The sequence below is a fragment of the Lasiosphaeria miniovina genome (genome assembly GCF_030549165.1).
Source record: "Lasiosphaeria miniovina strain SMH2392-1A chromosome Unknown B0T26scaffold_2, whole genome shotgun sequence".
Taxonomy (NCBI): Eukaryota; Fungi; Ascomycota; class Sordariomycetes; order Sordariales; family Lasiosphaeriaceae; genus Lasiosphaeria; species Lasiosphaeria miniovina.
In genome coordinates this window covers 7,086,479-7,102,453 of record NW_026848221.1, presented here as the reverse complement: position 1 = coordinate 7,102,453, position 15,975 = coordinate 7,086,479, and the positions used below count along the sequence as shown (strand labels likewise).

Here is a 15,975-nt window from a genome sequence, read left to right as displayed (position 1 = left end):
CCACACAACCCACACAACCCACACAATACCCACAATACCCACCCTGCCTCCTCGCTCACGCTAGTGTGCAGTAAAATCTGTAAGTTAAATCGGTAGCTCCCCCAACCCTGCCTGCTGACACAATATTGAAGACGCCATGCTATTTAAAGCTGCTTATAATAGGTATCTAGGTCTAATTCGTAGCCATAATTATCCATAATTATCCATAATTATCCATATACTGCAAGTTATTGTTTCCAACGACCAACATCCATGGAAGATGCAGCTGGAAGGCGGTGACGTGTCGAGCCAGACCGTGTCGAGCCAGAACGTGTCGAGCCAGAGAAGGTACGGATTAGTTTGCGTCTCGGCCCGTCATCAAGTTACATAATTACAGTACCGAGCCAGAACGTGTCGAGCTAGAGAATGTACGGATTAATTTGCGACTTGGCCGGGTCATCAAGTTACATAATTACAGTACCGAGGCCAATGGCCGGGTAATATGCGTATTATTGCCAAGACAATGCGGCCCGCTGCTCTATCCTACTACCCACCCTGCTGCTGCCCTACAGAACCGAGAACCCGTCTCCCCGTGCCCGTTTCCCATAGCCCATCCTGTCACCCACCAGTTCGCTTCGGGTTTGGGATAGCAACTGTCGAGTCTTGGAATCCAGGGACTCGTATCGCATTGAGACATCTCTTTGCCCCTGAGCAACGAAACCAAAGTAAACATGTACTTTACTGCAAACATGTTCTTTACTGCAAACATACTTTACTGCAAACATGTGTACTGCAAACATGTGCTTTATCGCAAACGTGAAAATAATTCCGGTCCAATTAGGCCTCTGCACTGCCCCTCTCCTTTAGGACCTGCCCCAGCAGACGCACGTCCTGCCGTAGCCCGGCGCAGAAGCCGCCCTCGGGGTCGGCAAACGTCTCGGCGTACCAGAGGGCCGTCTGGCCGTAGCGGAACGCGCTCTCGACGTCGCCGAAGCTGTGATAGATGCGCATAAAGGCGTGGAAGTACTCGCCGACCTTTGCGTCCAGCCGCTCCGTGCGCACCACGTCGACGAACTCGCGCGTCAGCTCCACCAGCGCCCCATACTCGGTCGCCTCGTCATACATGGCCTGCAGGATGTCCACCAGCCGCTCGCGCCGCCGGTCCGATGCCGCGCGCGCCGCCGCCGGGGACGAGCACAGCGTGCACGTGCAGTTGAAGTTCCAGTTGGCGAGTCCCCGCGCCCGGTACGCCGTGGGCATGCCCAGCGGCAGGTCTGCGTGTGTAGTGTCAGCCATGGAGACTCGGGAGACCTGAAAGACGGACGGGTCTCACAGCTGATGGTGATTTCCTCGCCCGGCACGATGTCTCTTGTGGCCACGGCCGACAGGGCGAGATCGGTCTTCGTGAAGCGGCCGTATGCGCTGAGATGGACCATCAGAACATGCAACCACGTGTATGCCGAACAGTTGAAGCCTATCGCCCCGAGATTAACGACTCACTTGGGATCACACGCGTGGTTCAGCCTCTAAGCACTGTCAGTCAGCATAGGAAACACACGGGAGGAAACACACGCGAGGAAACACACGCACCGCAATCTCGGGGTACAGCCCCTTGGCATCGCGGCCGTTGACCGTGATGCCAAACGCGTTCGTGCGCAGGACGTCCTCGACGGCGTGCACGTGGGGGCCCTTGCTGCGCGCCAGCCCCAAGAACCGCTGCCGGTCCGCCAGCTGGTCGAGCGCGCGCTGGAACAGCCAGCGGCCCTCGGCCGGCCCGCCGCCGTCCTCTTCCGGGAAGAAGACGTTGTCGGCCACCACGGCCGGGAAGCTCGTCATGATGGTCTCGAACTGTGCGATGCGCCGCGTCGCCACCGCGCCCCTGCCGCGCCCTGGGATGCTCACTATGGCATACGGCCGTCTCTGCTTGTCGGTGCTGCCGCTGCCGGGATGGTCTTGCTCGGGCTCGGGCAGGCGGTCGCGCTGTGCGAGGTGGTGCCGCGCATGCCATGCCGGCTGCGGGTTCTGCACGGCCGCAACCAGCGAAGCGGCCGTGTCAGGGGTCGCGATGATGCTGATACCGCTGCCGAGGTTGAAGCCGGACGCGCTGAAGACGCAGAACTTGCCATCGGATCCCGAGGCCTTCGGGACGACGCAGTAAGGGGGGTGCGTCCAAGGGGTGTTCGCATTGGCCCGCACTGCGTCGTCCGTCTCGTCGTCGACGGCCACCGGGCAGCTGCCAGACAGGGACGTCGGGTGCACGACATTCCTGGGACACTGGGTCTGGAGCGCGAGTGCAGATGCCGAAGGCAGCGGCGGCGCGAGCAGGAGCAGCTGCAGGACCAGGGCCGCACCCGGCACGAGATGCCGCGCCGCAGCTCGTCGGCGCACCACCGCGGACCCGAGGTGTTGCGGCTGCAACCCTACCGTCGATGGCCTAGCCGCCATGATGGCCCGATTCGGGCTGCGCGTCGATACTCGGAGGAGGGGTCGGTCAGTGGCGGCGATCTGCGGCCTGGTGAAGTGGCGGCGATCTGCGGCCTGGCGAAGAATCCTGTCGCTCGAGTTGACTGCTCGACACGTCTACGCGCCCCGTACAATGATGCCACCGTTTTCCCATGGCTGCGGTCTGCCGGATGTGTGGCTCCGCAAACCAGAGAGGACAGCGGTGCGCATCTGCCAGGCCCAGACTCTACGGCGTGTTTTGCCGGTGCTCGATGCTTATAGCCGGCCGTGGACATGGCGCAAACACCCGCCCGGCAATAAGCCCCTGTTCATGCACTGCTGCATTCTGTTCATGCATTCTGTTCTGTTCATGCACTGTTGCATTCTGTTCATGTATTCTGTTCATGCATCCAGAAGCCTGGGAAATCACTGCTGTTCTTGGTCTGTCTGCCATGACGCGCATCGATCATCAACCAAGTCAGCTGATGCACGCTTCTGGTCTGTCTGCCATGACGCGCATCGGTCATCAACCAGTCAGAGTCAGCTGATGCACGCTTCTGTCATGTCGTTGCAACTGCCGGGCTGGCCGGATGGGCACACTTAGAGGGGGTGGGAACATCCCAACGACAGCGACAGGTCTCGTCACTCGCCATCTTCATAGCAGACTCATGAGCGCCACAGCCAGATGGACAGCAGCGGGAATCGACACAGTCCTCTGCCTGGCGCTGTAGGGAACTTTGGCCGATGCAACCACGATAATCAGGCCGCGGGCTTGCATCCATCTCTCGAGCTGTTGGCGCATTCTGCACGTCTTTGTGCCGTCTTTGAGCGGTAGGGTGGCATTCCCAACGACACTGCATGCTGGCGAGCCACGCGCCAATGAGAGCATCTGCTCTGGGGTGTTCTTCGCATTTCACAATGCCGGCATATCCAAAACCGCACCACAAAATGGGTGCCAAGTCCGAAGTTGTCGCGCTGTGGCTTGATAACCAAGCAAATGGAGATTCGATCTAGGCGGGTTCGACGATCCCGTTAGCTGGAGTCGTAGAGCCGGGCCGTCTCTGGTGCTGTTTTTCTCTGGTGCTGTTTTTCCTCTGGTGCTATCTTTCCTCTGGTGCTGCTTTCGTTGTCCTACCTAGTCACACAGCGCCTCTCTCTAAATCGAGGTCTCTTCAGAATCTCGAGCTAGGTATCTACCTTGGCCTCCACGAGCCAGGCCGGGGTAATTGCTCGGGATGCCTAGTTGCAACAATCCTCTTCCACGCACGCACGCAGATCCCAGATTCAGATCGGCGGGAATGTGGAGCGTTTCTTTCAGCATCTGTGAGACCACCCCCTTGCTCAGATTAACACTCCTCGCACCCTTTGCTGCTGAAAAAAGCAGCACTGCACACGACGTCCATGGCAGGAAGCCCGATTTCATCGCGCACCGTGCTGGGGCCGGTCGCGCTGCTCGTCGCATCCTTGTTTACCGCCTCTCAGGGGTCGAGAAGGCAACTCTCCCGACCTCCCCATCCTAGGCGGCCCGGAAGGGCGAATGGTTCCCCAAATTTCGGGCCGAAGGAACGCGCTCAACTTCAAGGAGGCGCTCCTGGAGGCGGACCAGGAGTACAGGGACCATGCCGCGATCCTATCCATGGCCGGGGCGCCCGACATAGTGTTACTGCCGCGAGCTGAGATACAATTCGCCACGGACCAGCCCGACACGGTGCTAAACATGCACGTCAAGGCCACGGAGACGCTGCAGATCGACTACACGTGCCCCGCGCCGTCGCTCGTGCACAACCCCATCCACCACAAGCTCATCGTCATCACGCTGACCAACCAGACGGGTAACCTGGTGCCCGACGTGGCCGACGAGACGAGCGCGCCTTTGCGCGGCACTGGGGCACCGACACGGCCGCCTTCCGCGAAGCGTGCGTCTACGACACGATGCGCGACATCATCGGCAACGTCACCAGCCGCGTCTTTGTCGGCGCCCCGCTCTGCCGCGACCCCGAGCTGGTCAACGAGAGCATGGCCTTTACCCACGCCCTGGCGCTGTCGTCTCATCTGCTGCGCTTCGTCTGGGAGCCGCTGCGCCCGCTGGCGGCGCTGGTGCTGACGCTGCCAAACCGCATCCACGCGCGGCGGCACGGGCGCATCCTGCTGCAGGACGACGCCGTGTACGCCGACGCCGGTTCGTTTCGGCCGTTCCGCTCCGCCGAGCAGCGCGGCGACGAGAGCGTGGCCTACCTCGAGCGCGCCGCCAAGGCCTTTGCCACCACCGGCACTGACTACCTGGCCTTTGGCTACGACCGCAACGCCTGCTCTGGGCGCTTTTTTGCTGCTAGCGAGCTCAAGATCATGCTCGCACACGTCTTGCTCTACTACGGCCTCGAGATGCAGCCCGCCCGCACAACAAGTGAGTCGGCATCGCATCCTGCCACCCATGGAGGCCACCATCCGCGTCAAAAGGCGGGCGTGATGGGGACGGTAGCGTGATGGGGACGGTGGCGTGGGGGATGTTGCTGTCGAATCAGAATATGAGGCCCCTAGACTTGTAAAGACTGAATTCAGAGGTAAAGACTGGACTGAAGTAAACCTAGACATGAGGCACATGAGGGACACGAGGCACACGAGGGACATGAGCCACATGAGGGACATGAGGCACACGAGGCACATGAGGGACATGAGGCACACGAGGCACACGAGGCACATGTGGCACCTGCAACTCCTTTCTGTAAAGACAGTACCGCCAAATCCAAACACTCGTAATACGCCGCTTTGGCTTGAATCCAAGCGCACCGATCAATCTCAACCCCAACCCCAACAAAGCGGATCAAGTACAGGGAAGATATCGACTGCCATTTTTAACATGACTGGGCCCCGAAACTCGCCTCGTCTGGCCCTTACAGCATTCTCCTCTCTGTCCTGGCTGCAAGAGAGGTGAGCTGGGAAGAAACGTCACCGCGATGCAACCCATGCGAGGCAATCTGGGCAGAGTAATCAACGTACTCTGGAGACAGACTGCCTGGCTAGGCATGGAACGGGACCGGCATGGCAACAGGCGCCTTGGTGACGGCGGGCGGGCGCCTAGCGGCGAGAGTGGCGTTGAAAAAGGTGCCGTTGACAAACGTGGCGTTGGGCAGGGCCCGCACGTACAGGACCTTGGGCTGCGTGGTGTTGCTGACAGTGCCCGTGTCGTTTTTAGGAAGGGCCGCCCTGGGTGCTAACAGGCCCCGCGCCCTGTACCACAGCCGCGGGAGGATGCCGGTGGCGTTCCAGGCCGAGGCGGTGGCGTTGACGCCGTCGACGGCCCGCGCGAGGACGCCCCCGGTGCTGTTGCGTGCTAGGACAGTAACGTTGGCGTTCTCCACGGCGCGCAGGGCCCGCGCCGACAGCGGAGAGTTGCACCTGGCTGCAACGGCCACGAGAGGCGGCGGCGCCTCGTCCACCGGCGTCGGTTTGGCTGTGAGCTGGGACACGGACGGGCCCGCGCAGCTCGCCGGCTTGGACACTCGGGCCGCCACGTGGCACCGCGGCAGGTCCGCCATGATATCTGCACGTCAACTCGTTAGCACTCCTCTTTCGGGTGGCCAGGCTGCTGCTGAACTCACCCGCCACCGAGCGCGGCTCGCAGAACGAGCGGCAACCCTGCAGCGTGGCGTCGTCGGCGCGGATAAAGGTGCCGTCGTAGAGCTTGAGCCAGAGACTGCGGCGCGTGTCAGTTTGGTTCTGGGTTGTGACTGTAGCGGAAAATGCCACTCACTCGTCGGCTGTGCTGCAGTCGGCGACGCAGGCGGCGCGGAGGACCTGGCCAGCCGTGGCCGTGTCGTAGGCCGGGCAGGCGTCGAACTCGCACAGCCGCTTGGACAAGGTGGGCGGCACGACGGTGCAGCTGAGCGAGGCGGAAGCCCGTCCCGCGAGCAGCGAGACGCAACCAACCGAGAAGATCTTCATGTTTGCTTGCTCCTTGCGGGTCGGTCCTGTGTCGATCCTCTGCGCTGCGAACCCGGTAGCACGAGTTGTTGCTCTGTGCGCGTGTCTAATCGACGGCCAGCTCTAGTTTTATACCCCCAGGTTTTTCCTGTGCTTCTCGCCCTGCCCTGCCTTGCCCTGCCCTGCCCTGTCCTGCCCCGCCCTGCCCTGCCCTGCTATTTGTACTTGGCCGCCGCTCTCTGACTCTTTCTTCTGTATTATTCCCCCTCTTTCCCGTCCCGGCTCTGCTCTTGTCTTCATCGCTTATCTGCCCTTGTCTTCACTGCTTATCTGCCCTTGTCTTCATTGCCTATCTGCCCGTGCCAGGGAGGCTTTCGGCCAAGGCGGCAGGCAGCTATTAGACCCTTATTGGAGCCTCCGCAAAGCTGCAGGTCCCAGCACGGTCCAGGAGATCAGGCCGATATGCTCCGCGGCTACTGGTTGGTGGACTGTGTTGGGGGCGCGGGTAAAATCCCACCTCGGATCTCGATAGACGAGGACACGCGATTGCACTTCTCCGATGCACTTCCCGGTGCTCGTCGCTGTGTGCGCCGCCCTGAGCTGGAGCTGAAACTCGGCAACGCCGGCAACGCCGGCAGTAGTATATTGCCTTGGCGCCCTGTTTCCCCTGGATCGCCAAGCTTGTTAAATCCTCGGCCGAGGAAAATGACGTAGAGACGTCGGCCGGCACATGCACTTTCCGGGCCAATTGATTGTCCAGCCAATTTCAGAGCGCGGCCTGCACGATAAGGCACGGCGGAGCTGGCTGTAGAGGCGGGCCACCTCGGATGTCGCGGCTCTGGGCTAACGTCGTGGCAGCTTGGCTGGAATGTCGGATGAAGAGCGGGCTTGTATTTTTTTTGAGATGCCAGCCAAGTGGCTTCTCAGGTGAGGGCATAGAGCAGCCCCCGGTCTCGGAACTCGAGATTGGAAAAATATTCACATTGGCCTGTCGAGGTGTCGAGACTGATGGGAGCGACGGGAGCGACGGGACAGATTCTCCTGCTCTGATACAGGCATCAGATGACCAGCCAGGGCGTGCTGCTATGGTGCTAAGGGTCTACGAGTCTGCAGAAGCATAGCCGTCGGCGACGTGGTCGGCATCTGGGTAATTTCCGAGCTTGTTTACAGCCTTCTCGGCGCCGAGCCTTTCGAGATATTTGTCGAGCCATATGCCCGGCCTCGTAGTAGCCGACCCTCTCGTGTACTTACTCAGGCCTTGTGCCCGTGTAGACCAGGCCTCGTGCCCGTGTAGACCAGGCCTCGTGCCCGTGCAGACCAGGCCTCGTGCCCGTGTAGACCAGGCCTTGTGCCCTTGTAGACCAGGTGGCACCGAGCGCGTCTCTCCTTTGCAGGTCCTTCCCGGTGCAGGAGCCGTGCCGCCCAACCCCTCACTCACGAAGTCGTTGCGGGATCCCTCCTCCAAGGCCATTAGGCCATTCTGGGATTGCCGTCTGTTCTGAGAATGTTCCTTATCGTGCGTGTAGTTTTAGTCTAAGCCCTTATAGTACGTTCAGGTGCGCAATGTGGTTCACGTGCACTGGAATCACATTTAATCAGATCTAATAGGACGCGAGGTGGGTGCTTTTTGCTTCACCTCCTTTCCTACAAATTCGCTCCTTTATCTGCCAAGACCAGATCATCTGGTTTTCAATCTTCGTGATGAGTCAATTGAGCGTCCACGAAGGCCGGATTTACCCAAGAGTTCCTGGAAAGAACGTGGGTCATCGATTTGTTTTAGTTTTAGTCCTGTTCGACCCGCACAAGCAAAAGAGTGCCAGGCAGGCTTGAGTTGCCGCCATAAAGACAAGAATGGTGCAATTTTCAATCGCGTTTCGTCTGGCTCAGACTTCCCGCCCCGAATCCGACGTGATTTTGCTCAAACCCAGCACCCGACGTGACTTTGCTCAAACTCAGCACCCGACGTGATTTTGCTCAAACTCAGCACCCGACGTGATTTTGCTCAAACTCAGCACCCGACGTGATTTTGCTCAAACCCAGCACCAGCGGGAATACCAAACCCGTCGAGGCGGATTCCGTGCGAAGCCGGACCAGACTCGACCTCGTCTTGGTCTGGGTGGTGGTGGTGGTGGTGGTGGTGGCAGGCAGCGCGGAGGATGCAAGCCACAGGCAACATGGGGCCGGGGGTCCGGGGGTGGTCGGCTGGTTCAGGTTGCAATATTCCTTCGACTGCATGGCTCGGCCATGGCTCGCCTGCAAGGCGCTGCATCAGAGCGCGCTGGGACGGCTCTCGTTGGTCGCTGCGACGGCGGCACCCGGCTCTCGTGGAACGCGTATGCGGACGAGCTGGTTGCAGTCGCTGCTCGAAAAAGCCTAGAAGCCGATCTAGCTGTTCTGTGCAGGACGCAATTGTTCTGTGCAGATTCAGAATGCAGCTAGGAGCGCTTCTGGGATGGCTTCTGGCGGTTTCGGACGACGGGCCCGACTGAGTCTCCCAGCCTCCCGTCGTCACATCCGTTCGTCAGTTGCGCGGGGTCTGGGGGGTATAAAGACGGCAGTCCTCCTGGTCAGGCTCTGTCTCCCCGAGCCGCCCTCGAAATGTTCGCGTCTAGCACACACCGAGACAGCATTAAGATGAAGACGGAATTATCTGCTATTTTCTGGGCCGTGTTGGTGCTCGCGGGCCTGGCCAGCGCCACGGCTATCAGCCCGAAACCCCCCAAGGCGCCAGGCCTGACCTACCTGTACACTGTCAACATCACGGGCGGCGACCTGTACGAGGTCGGTGCCGGCCCACGCGGCACTCGCATCGTGGTGCCCATCCTGAGCGGCAGCTTCTCGGGCCCCAAGTTCAAAGGTGCGCGGCTAGCTGTCTGCCCGTCACAATGACCTGCCCGTCACAATGAAACACTGCCGTGTTAACACGCGAGTTGATGTGCAGGGACTGTGCTGCCCCTGGGCGGCGACTGGGAGCTGGTGGACGCCAACCACCCCGGCAACGGCACCGTGACGATTGACGTGCGGCAGACGTTCAAGACGGACGACGGCGCCCTGATCCAGGTCTTCGAGTCGGGCGCAACGCAGACCGATGGCACCGCGCACGTGCGTCTGACCTACGAGACGGGCAGCCAAAAGTACTACTGGATCAATTCGATCGTGGCTATTGGCATCATCCGCCCCCTGCCGGCCGGCAGCCTGCAAATCCAGGCGTGGCAGGTGAGCATGTGTTTCTTCTGGCCCGTTGCAGTCCACAGCCGATGCTAAATAGTGCCAATTCCATTAGATGACGACTCCGACATGAGTGGTTGCGTTTGATAGGCAATCCCTGTTTCTTTGTGCGGCTCTGACCATAAGAGTTGATTGAGGCGGCACAGACATGTGCCTATACTTGATTGAGCGTGTCTCGAAAGTGGGAAAGCTGAACGAAGAGCGGAGCGGTCTTTGATTTAGAAGCAGCATGCGTGCCGTATGTAGTAAATTCATTGCAAATTCCTGAGATATTCACAGATCCTGGGGATGCTACGAGTTTGAAACAAGAAGACCTCTCAAAAGTCCAAGAAAGAAGAAGAAAAGAAGAAAAGAAGAAAAGAAGAAAAGAAGAAAAGAAGAAAAGAAGAAAAGAAGAAAAGAAGAAAAGAAGAAAAGAAGAAAAGAAGAAAAGAAGAAAGAAAAAGAAGAAAAAATAAGAAAAAATAAGAAAGAAGGAAAAAAGAAAAAAAGAAAGAAAAAGAAGAAAAAATAAGAAAAAATAAGAAAGAAGGAAAAAAGAAAAAAAGAAAGAAAAAGAAGAAAAAATAAGAAAAAATAAGAAAGAAGGAAAAAGAAAAAGAAAGAAAAAGAAAGCCAGATATGAATTAACTAAACTAAAATTGCTGGCGTCGCTTCGTTCTTCAGTCGCGTGGCCCTTCGCTACGCTACGGGACGCTTCCTTCTTCTCTCTCGCTCCTGGCAATTTAGGGTGCGACAGTTGGCATACTTGGATAACGTGGAGAGCAAGCGAAGCGACAATATCCTATCTGGAGGCCAATAACTCCGATACTTAAGAGATCTTTTCTTATAACGATGGCTAAACCTATATAACTAATCTTACATCTATATAACAGAGCTATTAGTTATATACCCGTTGATATCGCTCGAGTTAACATCCTCTTCCTGTGGATCTAATAGCTGTAACTTCCTTGCCTCGTAATCTGCTATCTTCAATTGTATGCTCTATACCGATACTTTGCGGTATATCCTACTCCGATCAAACGGCGACTCAAATATTAGGCCATCTAAGATCTTGACCCTGGAAACTCCCACGTACGATAGGCCGGACGCGAACTCTGGCGCGGAGATATCATAAACTGCCTTGTCGAGAGTGACGCCCTATGACTTGTATACTGTAATTGCGTAGCAAACAAGCGGTGGAAACTGCTCCCGGTAGCCAGTGCCAGCCCCAAGAACAAACTCCTGCCAAACCCTAAGGATAGGAACCACCAGCTTAGCCCTATCACGAAGCTCTTCTCCGCTAGGTAACAGGAACGGCGGCCCAGTATAGTTATCAAACATAACCATAATAACCTGCGGTTGGCCTTCCAGCACGTTAGCGCCTTTAGCCCACGAAATGTCGTATATAGTACCCTGGGCACCGTTTATAAGCCTAACGTTGGCCCAGAGGTTCCTCGTTAGTATGACCCGGCAACCAATATAAAGAGGTAATCGTTTGATTAGATTACTAGCGTTGGAGGACTCGACTCTCTCTACGCTTACGCCTTCGTACTTCATGTCCACCTACACAGCCGCCTTTCGCAGGCCTAGGAGGTGCTGATGGTTATATTCGTTAACCTACGCCTTTATGGGGAAGATGCGGAGGGTATTATTAAAAGCCTTAACCTGAGCCAGAGGTAGTTTGATCGCATATCTCGACATAAGAAGCTCCTATAACGAAACAGATACTTTGGCTTGCCGTAATTCTTTTAGGGCTTGCCGGAATAGAGCCTGGTCTTTACCCTATTGCCGTTAGACTGTGGTAAAGAATACCGACTTATCAAACGAAAGGTGAGATCCTGGCGAGGCGTAAGGGCGGGACTTTGTCCGCAGGTTACGGCAACAGTTACAGAAACTCTTACGTTCGACGCGGCTCTCTGGGTATGAAGTTAGCAAGGAAACCAAGGAAGATAGGTCTAATAGACTTAGCTGCTGCCTGCCGCGATTGCGGTAGTCCGCGTAGTCAAGGACGATCCGTCAAGGGCCTCGGAACGACCGGAATTAGTCGATATCCTTCTCAACGCCGCAGGTGTGGCAAACTTTGCGGACAGCCGCCTCCGCCGCGTCCGCCATAGATACCAAATAACCTGGCCATAATAGGCAAAACGGTACTACGGAGGAAGGGAGGTTAGCTACGAAGAGCGGGTAGATTATAAGGTTCGTCGAAGGTATTACGGTGCGACTAATTATTGGAAAAACAAAAGCACTTATGGGGTGGGCGAGGAATTTCGAGGCGGGGTTGAAGGGCAATTCGCGTAGTTACGTACGCAAGCCCACCCTGGCATTGGCACTACTTGCGTACGCCCTACCACGCTAGAAAGCATTTAAACGCTTATATCTTAGCTAATTTCTATTATAATACGAATCGGGCTTCAGATTCAAAATTTCCGTAGAGTTATACACACAATAATACCGGTTGCATCAATTTTGGAAAGTATGCTGACCGAATAGCAGATAGGCACGTAATAGGGGCTGCCCATATTGAATATGACTGAGAAATCGGGTCCACCTTTCTATATAGGTTAGAAAATCCGGAAAGGCGATAAGGCGTCTTATCAATTTCACATAGTAATTTTTTCAGAGTTTCGCAGTAATATTGTCCTCCGGACAGGATTATCTTCCAGTGTCATCTTCGGATACGGGGAGTCGAACCCCGGGCTGCTGAGTGAGAGTCAGCGATGTTACCGCTACACCATACCCGATTCACGAATCTTGTGTCGGAAGAAGCCACATCACGCAATCCGGCTGACCATTTCCGGCCACTCAACGAACAAAGACTTCCTTTTCCTTATATAGAAGGCACCTGCCTTTCTTCCTTGATTCACTTCTTCCGAATGGAAGCACTCTTTTGCCTTAAATCAATGCAGTGTTGTATGTGACATCTTGTGGCTTTGATGAGTTGCGATCCACAAGTTGGTGGATATTGAGCTGGGTCAGGCTGTGAAGAACTTCATGAAGTAGGCCATGTCAAGCCATACCATGTCACTGTCAAGCCATGCCATGTCACTCACGGAGCCGTGGCACAGAAGTGGAGACCAAGCATTTCATCTTCTAGTCTTGGGATTATTCAAGGGTGCATAATTACAGCACAAGTCTACTACTCCTGGCATCGGCATATCTACTACTCCTGGCATCGGCATAGTCGACGCCTATCCTCGTCCGCCCCGACACGCCCACCATGGTGCCGAAGCGATAGCGGCGGCCCATCTGCACCACCCGGCGGTTGCGGTCGGCGACGCCCAGGCGCGCCAGGCCCTCGCAGTCGCGCAGCAGGCGCGAGTCGCACACGTAGTACAGGGCTTCAGCCACCGAGCAGCCGGGCTCGGCGGGCAGTGGCGGGCCGGGGCGGCAGACGCGCGCGGCTAGCGCGGCCAGCAGCACCGCCAGCATGAAAGCCAGCACAGCAACCGTGGCCCACGCGCACACGTAGTGCGTCTGCCACGTCTGCGTCGGCTTGAACGGGATGTTGGACAGCAGGATCGGCGTGAACCTGGACAGCACCGTGGCCGCCGCCACCGCGCCCGCCAGCACGTCGCCGTCGGCCACTGCCCGCCCGAGGCTGCCAAACACGGTCGTCGTGGGTGACGCGAGGATGGACGACGCGGCCCGCTGCGGCCGGCGCGACATCTTCTGGTACAGGTTCATCGCCGATGTGCCTATTTAGGAGACGGTGTCAGTGGGGGACGGTGTCAGTGGGGGGATTAAGTCTGACGAACAGTTCGCAGAAATGATTTGGACAGGAGCCAACTCACGGGCAAACAAGTAGTCCCAGAAAAAGGTGATAATAACTCCGACGCCGGTAAAAACGAAGCGCACGCCAAAGTTCTGGCTGTCCATAAAAGCCTCGAACGCGCTGTCTTCGACCGTCGCCACGACCGTGTCGTAGCGGAGGATGACGCCGAGCAGCGCGGCCAGGATGAGGAGGAACACGGTCTGGATCGTGTAGTCGTAGACTTTCGGGTGGCGTCCGACCCAACCCAGCAGGTTCTTCAGCAGGTTCTTCTCCACCAGGTTCTTCTCCACCAGGTTCTTCTCCAGCAGGCTCTTCTCCAGCAGGTTCTTCTGGCTTGCTGTCGAGGGCTTGTTTCGTGGCGGCGGGCCTGTCGTCGTGGAGCTGGAGTCGTCAAACGACGACATCTTCTCGCCCGAGAATGCGGCGGCGGAGGCAGACTCGGAAAGCCAGTCCTGGGCCTGGGCCTGGCCGTCAGCGGCCACCACCGTGATACCGTAGTCGAGGCCGTCTTTGGACGCGCCCAGCGCGAACCGCCAGCCCTGCAGCTGCTCGCGGAACCGCTCGGGCGGGATGTGGCGCTCGCCGTCGCGCAGCTCGACCGACTGCAGCAGCTCGCGCGTGTGGCGGCATCCGGCGACCAGCGCCGCCAGCGAGGCCATGCTCCACGGCGGCGCGGCCACGCCGGTGCGCCAGCGCAACAGCACCACGGCTAGCACGGCCGCCACGGTAGCCATGAACACCAGCAGCGCCAGGGCCACGCCGACGCGCGTCTGGTACACGGACAGCATGATGAAGCAGCCGTCGTAGCTGTTGTTGTTGCACGGCCCAAACCACTCGACGGTGACCACCTCGCTGGACAGCGCCGTCAGCACGCTGGCCGCGAGCACGAGCAGGTCGCCCAGGAACGACAGCGGCTCGCGGAAGCGGTACAGCTGGCGCAGGCTGTTGACGCGGCTGGCGGGCCCGGCCGTGCTCAGCGACAGCGAGTGCCGGGCCAGGGCGCCGCCGGGCCGCGTGAGCGCGTGGAAGGGAAGCAGGCTCTTGAGCTGCGAGTCGACCGTCTCGATCATGATGGACAGCAGCGTCGCCAGCAGCACCGGCACGAACGACCCGACGAAGTAGTCGCCGCGCGCCGGCACGCGCGCCACGGCCGTGTCGGCGCCGACGTCGGGAAACGACGCGTACTCGGTCACCGTGGCCGTTGACACGCCAGCCGAGTCGGTCAGGGTGACGACGTGCGTCGACAGCGGGGCGGGCGTTGCCACGGTGGCGGTTGGGGAGCCGTTGGCGTCTCGCAGCGTGACCACGACGTCCTGGGTGCCGACGAGCATGCCGCGGGGGAAGCTCGTGGACGTGGCCGTGGGGTGGCCGTGGGAGCCGGTCAGGGTGGTGACGACGGCCGTCTGCCACACGGCGGGCTCGGCGATGAAGACGGTGGCCGTGTTGGTGTAGGTGACCTCGCGGCCGTCGGGGAGCTGCGAGACGGCCTCGAAAGAGCGCGTGACTCGCACGATGGCCGTCGTGGCCGGCGGCGGGCTGTCCATCCGTGTGACCAGGGCCGGCATCCACAGGCTGACGGAAAAGGCGGCCTGTCCCGGCCCGTAGCCGCGGTGTGAGGTTTTGCCCTGGCCCTGGATTTGCGCTAGGGCGGCGTCTCCGAAATCACCCACGCAGTCGTAGTAGGCGTTGGCCATGGCGGTATACATGCGTTTCGACTCGGCCGGATCCGGCGCGCACGGGAAGGACGAGCTTGTCATCTCCTGGCGTGCCGCGCACGTTCCGGGGGGCCGCTGGTCCTGCGGTGTGTCGGCTGGTACCAGCCCAAATAGGATAAAGTCGCACTCGCACATGTCGGGCGCCGTCTTGGGCCCGCCGCACTCGTAATATTTCACGGCATCCCACGACACGCTCTCGGGGACAATGGGGTAGTAGTAACTAATCGGCAGCGACTCGTCCGCGTAGTAGTTCGGCTGGAGGAAGAGGGCTCTGGGGCCTGGCCCGCTCGGCCACCCGTTCCAGCTATTGGCCGTGGCCAGGCTGTTGTCGAGAACTTGGACCGGCCCCGGGCTGTTGTGCAGTGTGTTGTTGGCTGTGGTGTTGGCTGTGGTGGCTGTGGTGTTGGCTGCCGTCTGGTTAAAGGCCGTCGTGTTTCCACGCGGCCACCGCAGTGACGGTACTGGGCCGGCTGCTTGGCGCCTGGCTCTGGCAGGTTGAGGAGATGGCGAGGCATTCCGAGCCGGGGCCGCGCTTCTTGAAGGGCGGGGACCGGGGATCGGGGACAGCAGTGGTGTGCCAAGAAGCCGGTCGACGTCGGCGTGCTCCTCGGCACTGGGCAAGACCCTACGAGCACATTCGAGCAACCCCGCGAGACTGCAAATGCTAAGAAACAGGACCAGCAGGAATGGCCATTTCAGCACAGCCGGCTTGTAGTTGGGGCCCTGGCCCTGCTCCTTGTTTCCGAGGTTGGACAGCATGGCCGTTCGTGTGACATTAGCTCCTCGTCAACCCTCACGTGTCAAGTCTCAGTCATGGCCACCGCCGAGAACAAGACCGAGAATGAAGCTTGCTGCAAGACCAAGATTGAAGCTCGCTGGGTTTCATTGAGATGTTGAGCCAACAGTAAACACATTAATACCCACATGTGGAATGCC

At 58.5% G+C, this 15,975-nt stretch overlaps 5 protein-coding genes and 1 non-coding gene across 6 annotated transcripts; 2 read left to right on the top strand and 4 right to left on the bottom strand.

The window, feature by feature from the left end:
* Positions 1–816: 816 nt before the first annotated feature.
* B0T26DRAFT_739060 (uncharacterized protein) lies at positions 817–2,424 on the bottom strand (the record flags this gene model as incomplete). The annotated part of the gene is made up of 5 exons (XM_060443661.1): positions 817–1,253; positions 1,313–1,401; positions 1,480–1,505; positions 1,570–2,259; positions 2,368–2,424. The coding sequence occupies 5 exons, from the start codon at positions 2,422–2,424 to the stop codon at positions 817–819; spliced, it is 1,299 nt and encodes a 432-aa protein (XP_060301705.1).
* A 1,082-nt stretch (positions 2,425–3,506) lies between these two features.
* Positions 3,507–4,905, top strand: B0T26DRAFT_768869 (uncharacterized protein; the record flags this gene model as incomplete). Its single annotated transcript, XM_060446511.1, has 2 exons — positions 3,507–4,374; positions 4,437–4,905. Exons 1-2 carry the CDS (start codon positions 3,959–3,961, stop codon positions 4,903–4,905), a joined length of 885 nt encoding a protein of 294 aa, XP_060301704.1. The 5' UTR covers positions 3,507–3,958.
* A 533-nt stretch (positions 4,906–5,438) lies between these two features.
* B0T26DRAFT_869805 (uncharacterized protein) lies at positions 5,439–6,550 on the bottom strand (the record flags this gene model as incomplete). Its single annotated transcript, XM_060447896.1, has 3 exons — positions 6,173–6,550; positions 6,021–6,115; positions 5,439–5,962 (listed from the first exon to the last, which is right to left on the bottom strand). The coding sequence occupies exons 1-3, from the start codon at positions 6,361–6,363 to the stop codon at positions 5,439–5,441; spliced, it is 810 nt and encodes a 269-aa protein (XP_060301703.1). The 5' UTR covers positions 6,364–6,550.
* Positions 6,551–8,976: 2,426 nt separating this feature from the next.
* On the top strand, positions 8,977–9,643 carry B0T26DRAFT_739059 (uncharacterized protein; the record flags this gene model as incomplete). Its single annotated transcript, XM_060443660.1, has 3 exons — positions 8,977–9,199; positions 9,284–9,558; positions 9,626–9,643. 3 exons carry the CDS (start codon positions 8,977–8,979, stop codon positions 9,641–9,643), a joined length of 516 nt encoding a protein of 171 aa, XP_060301702.1.
* Positions 9,644–12,222: 2,579 nt separating this feature from the next.
* On the bottom strand, positions 12,223–12,293 carry B0T26DRAFT_t65. Its single transcript has one exon. It is a non-coding gene; the product is annotated as a tRNA-Glu (tRNA).
* Positions 12,294–12,672: 379 nt separating this feature from the next.
* On the bottom strand, positions 12,673–15,798 carry B0T26DRAFT_768858 (uncharacterized protein; the record flags this gene model as incomplete). The annotated part of the gene is made up of 2 exons (XM_060446510.1): positions 12,673–13,247; positions 13,344–15,798. 2 exons carry the CDS (start codon positions 15,796–15,798, stop codon positions 12,673–12,675), a joined length of 3,030 nt encoding a protein of 1,009 aa, XP_060301701.1.
* Positions 15,799–15,975: the final 177 nt, after the last annotated feature.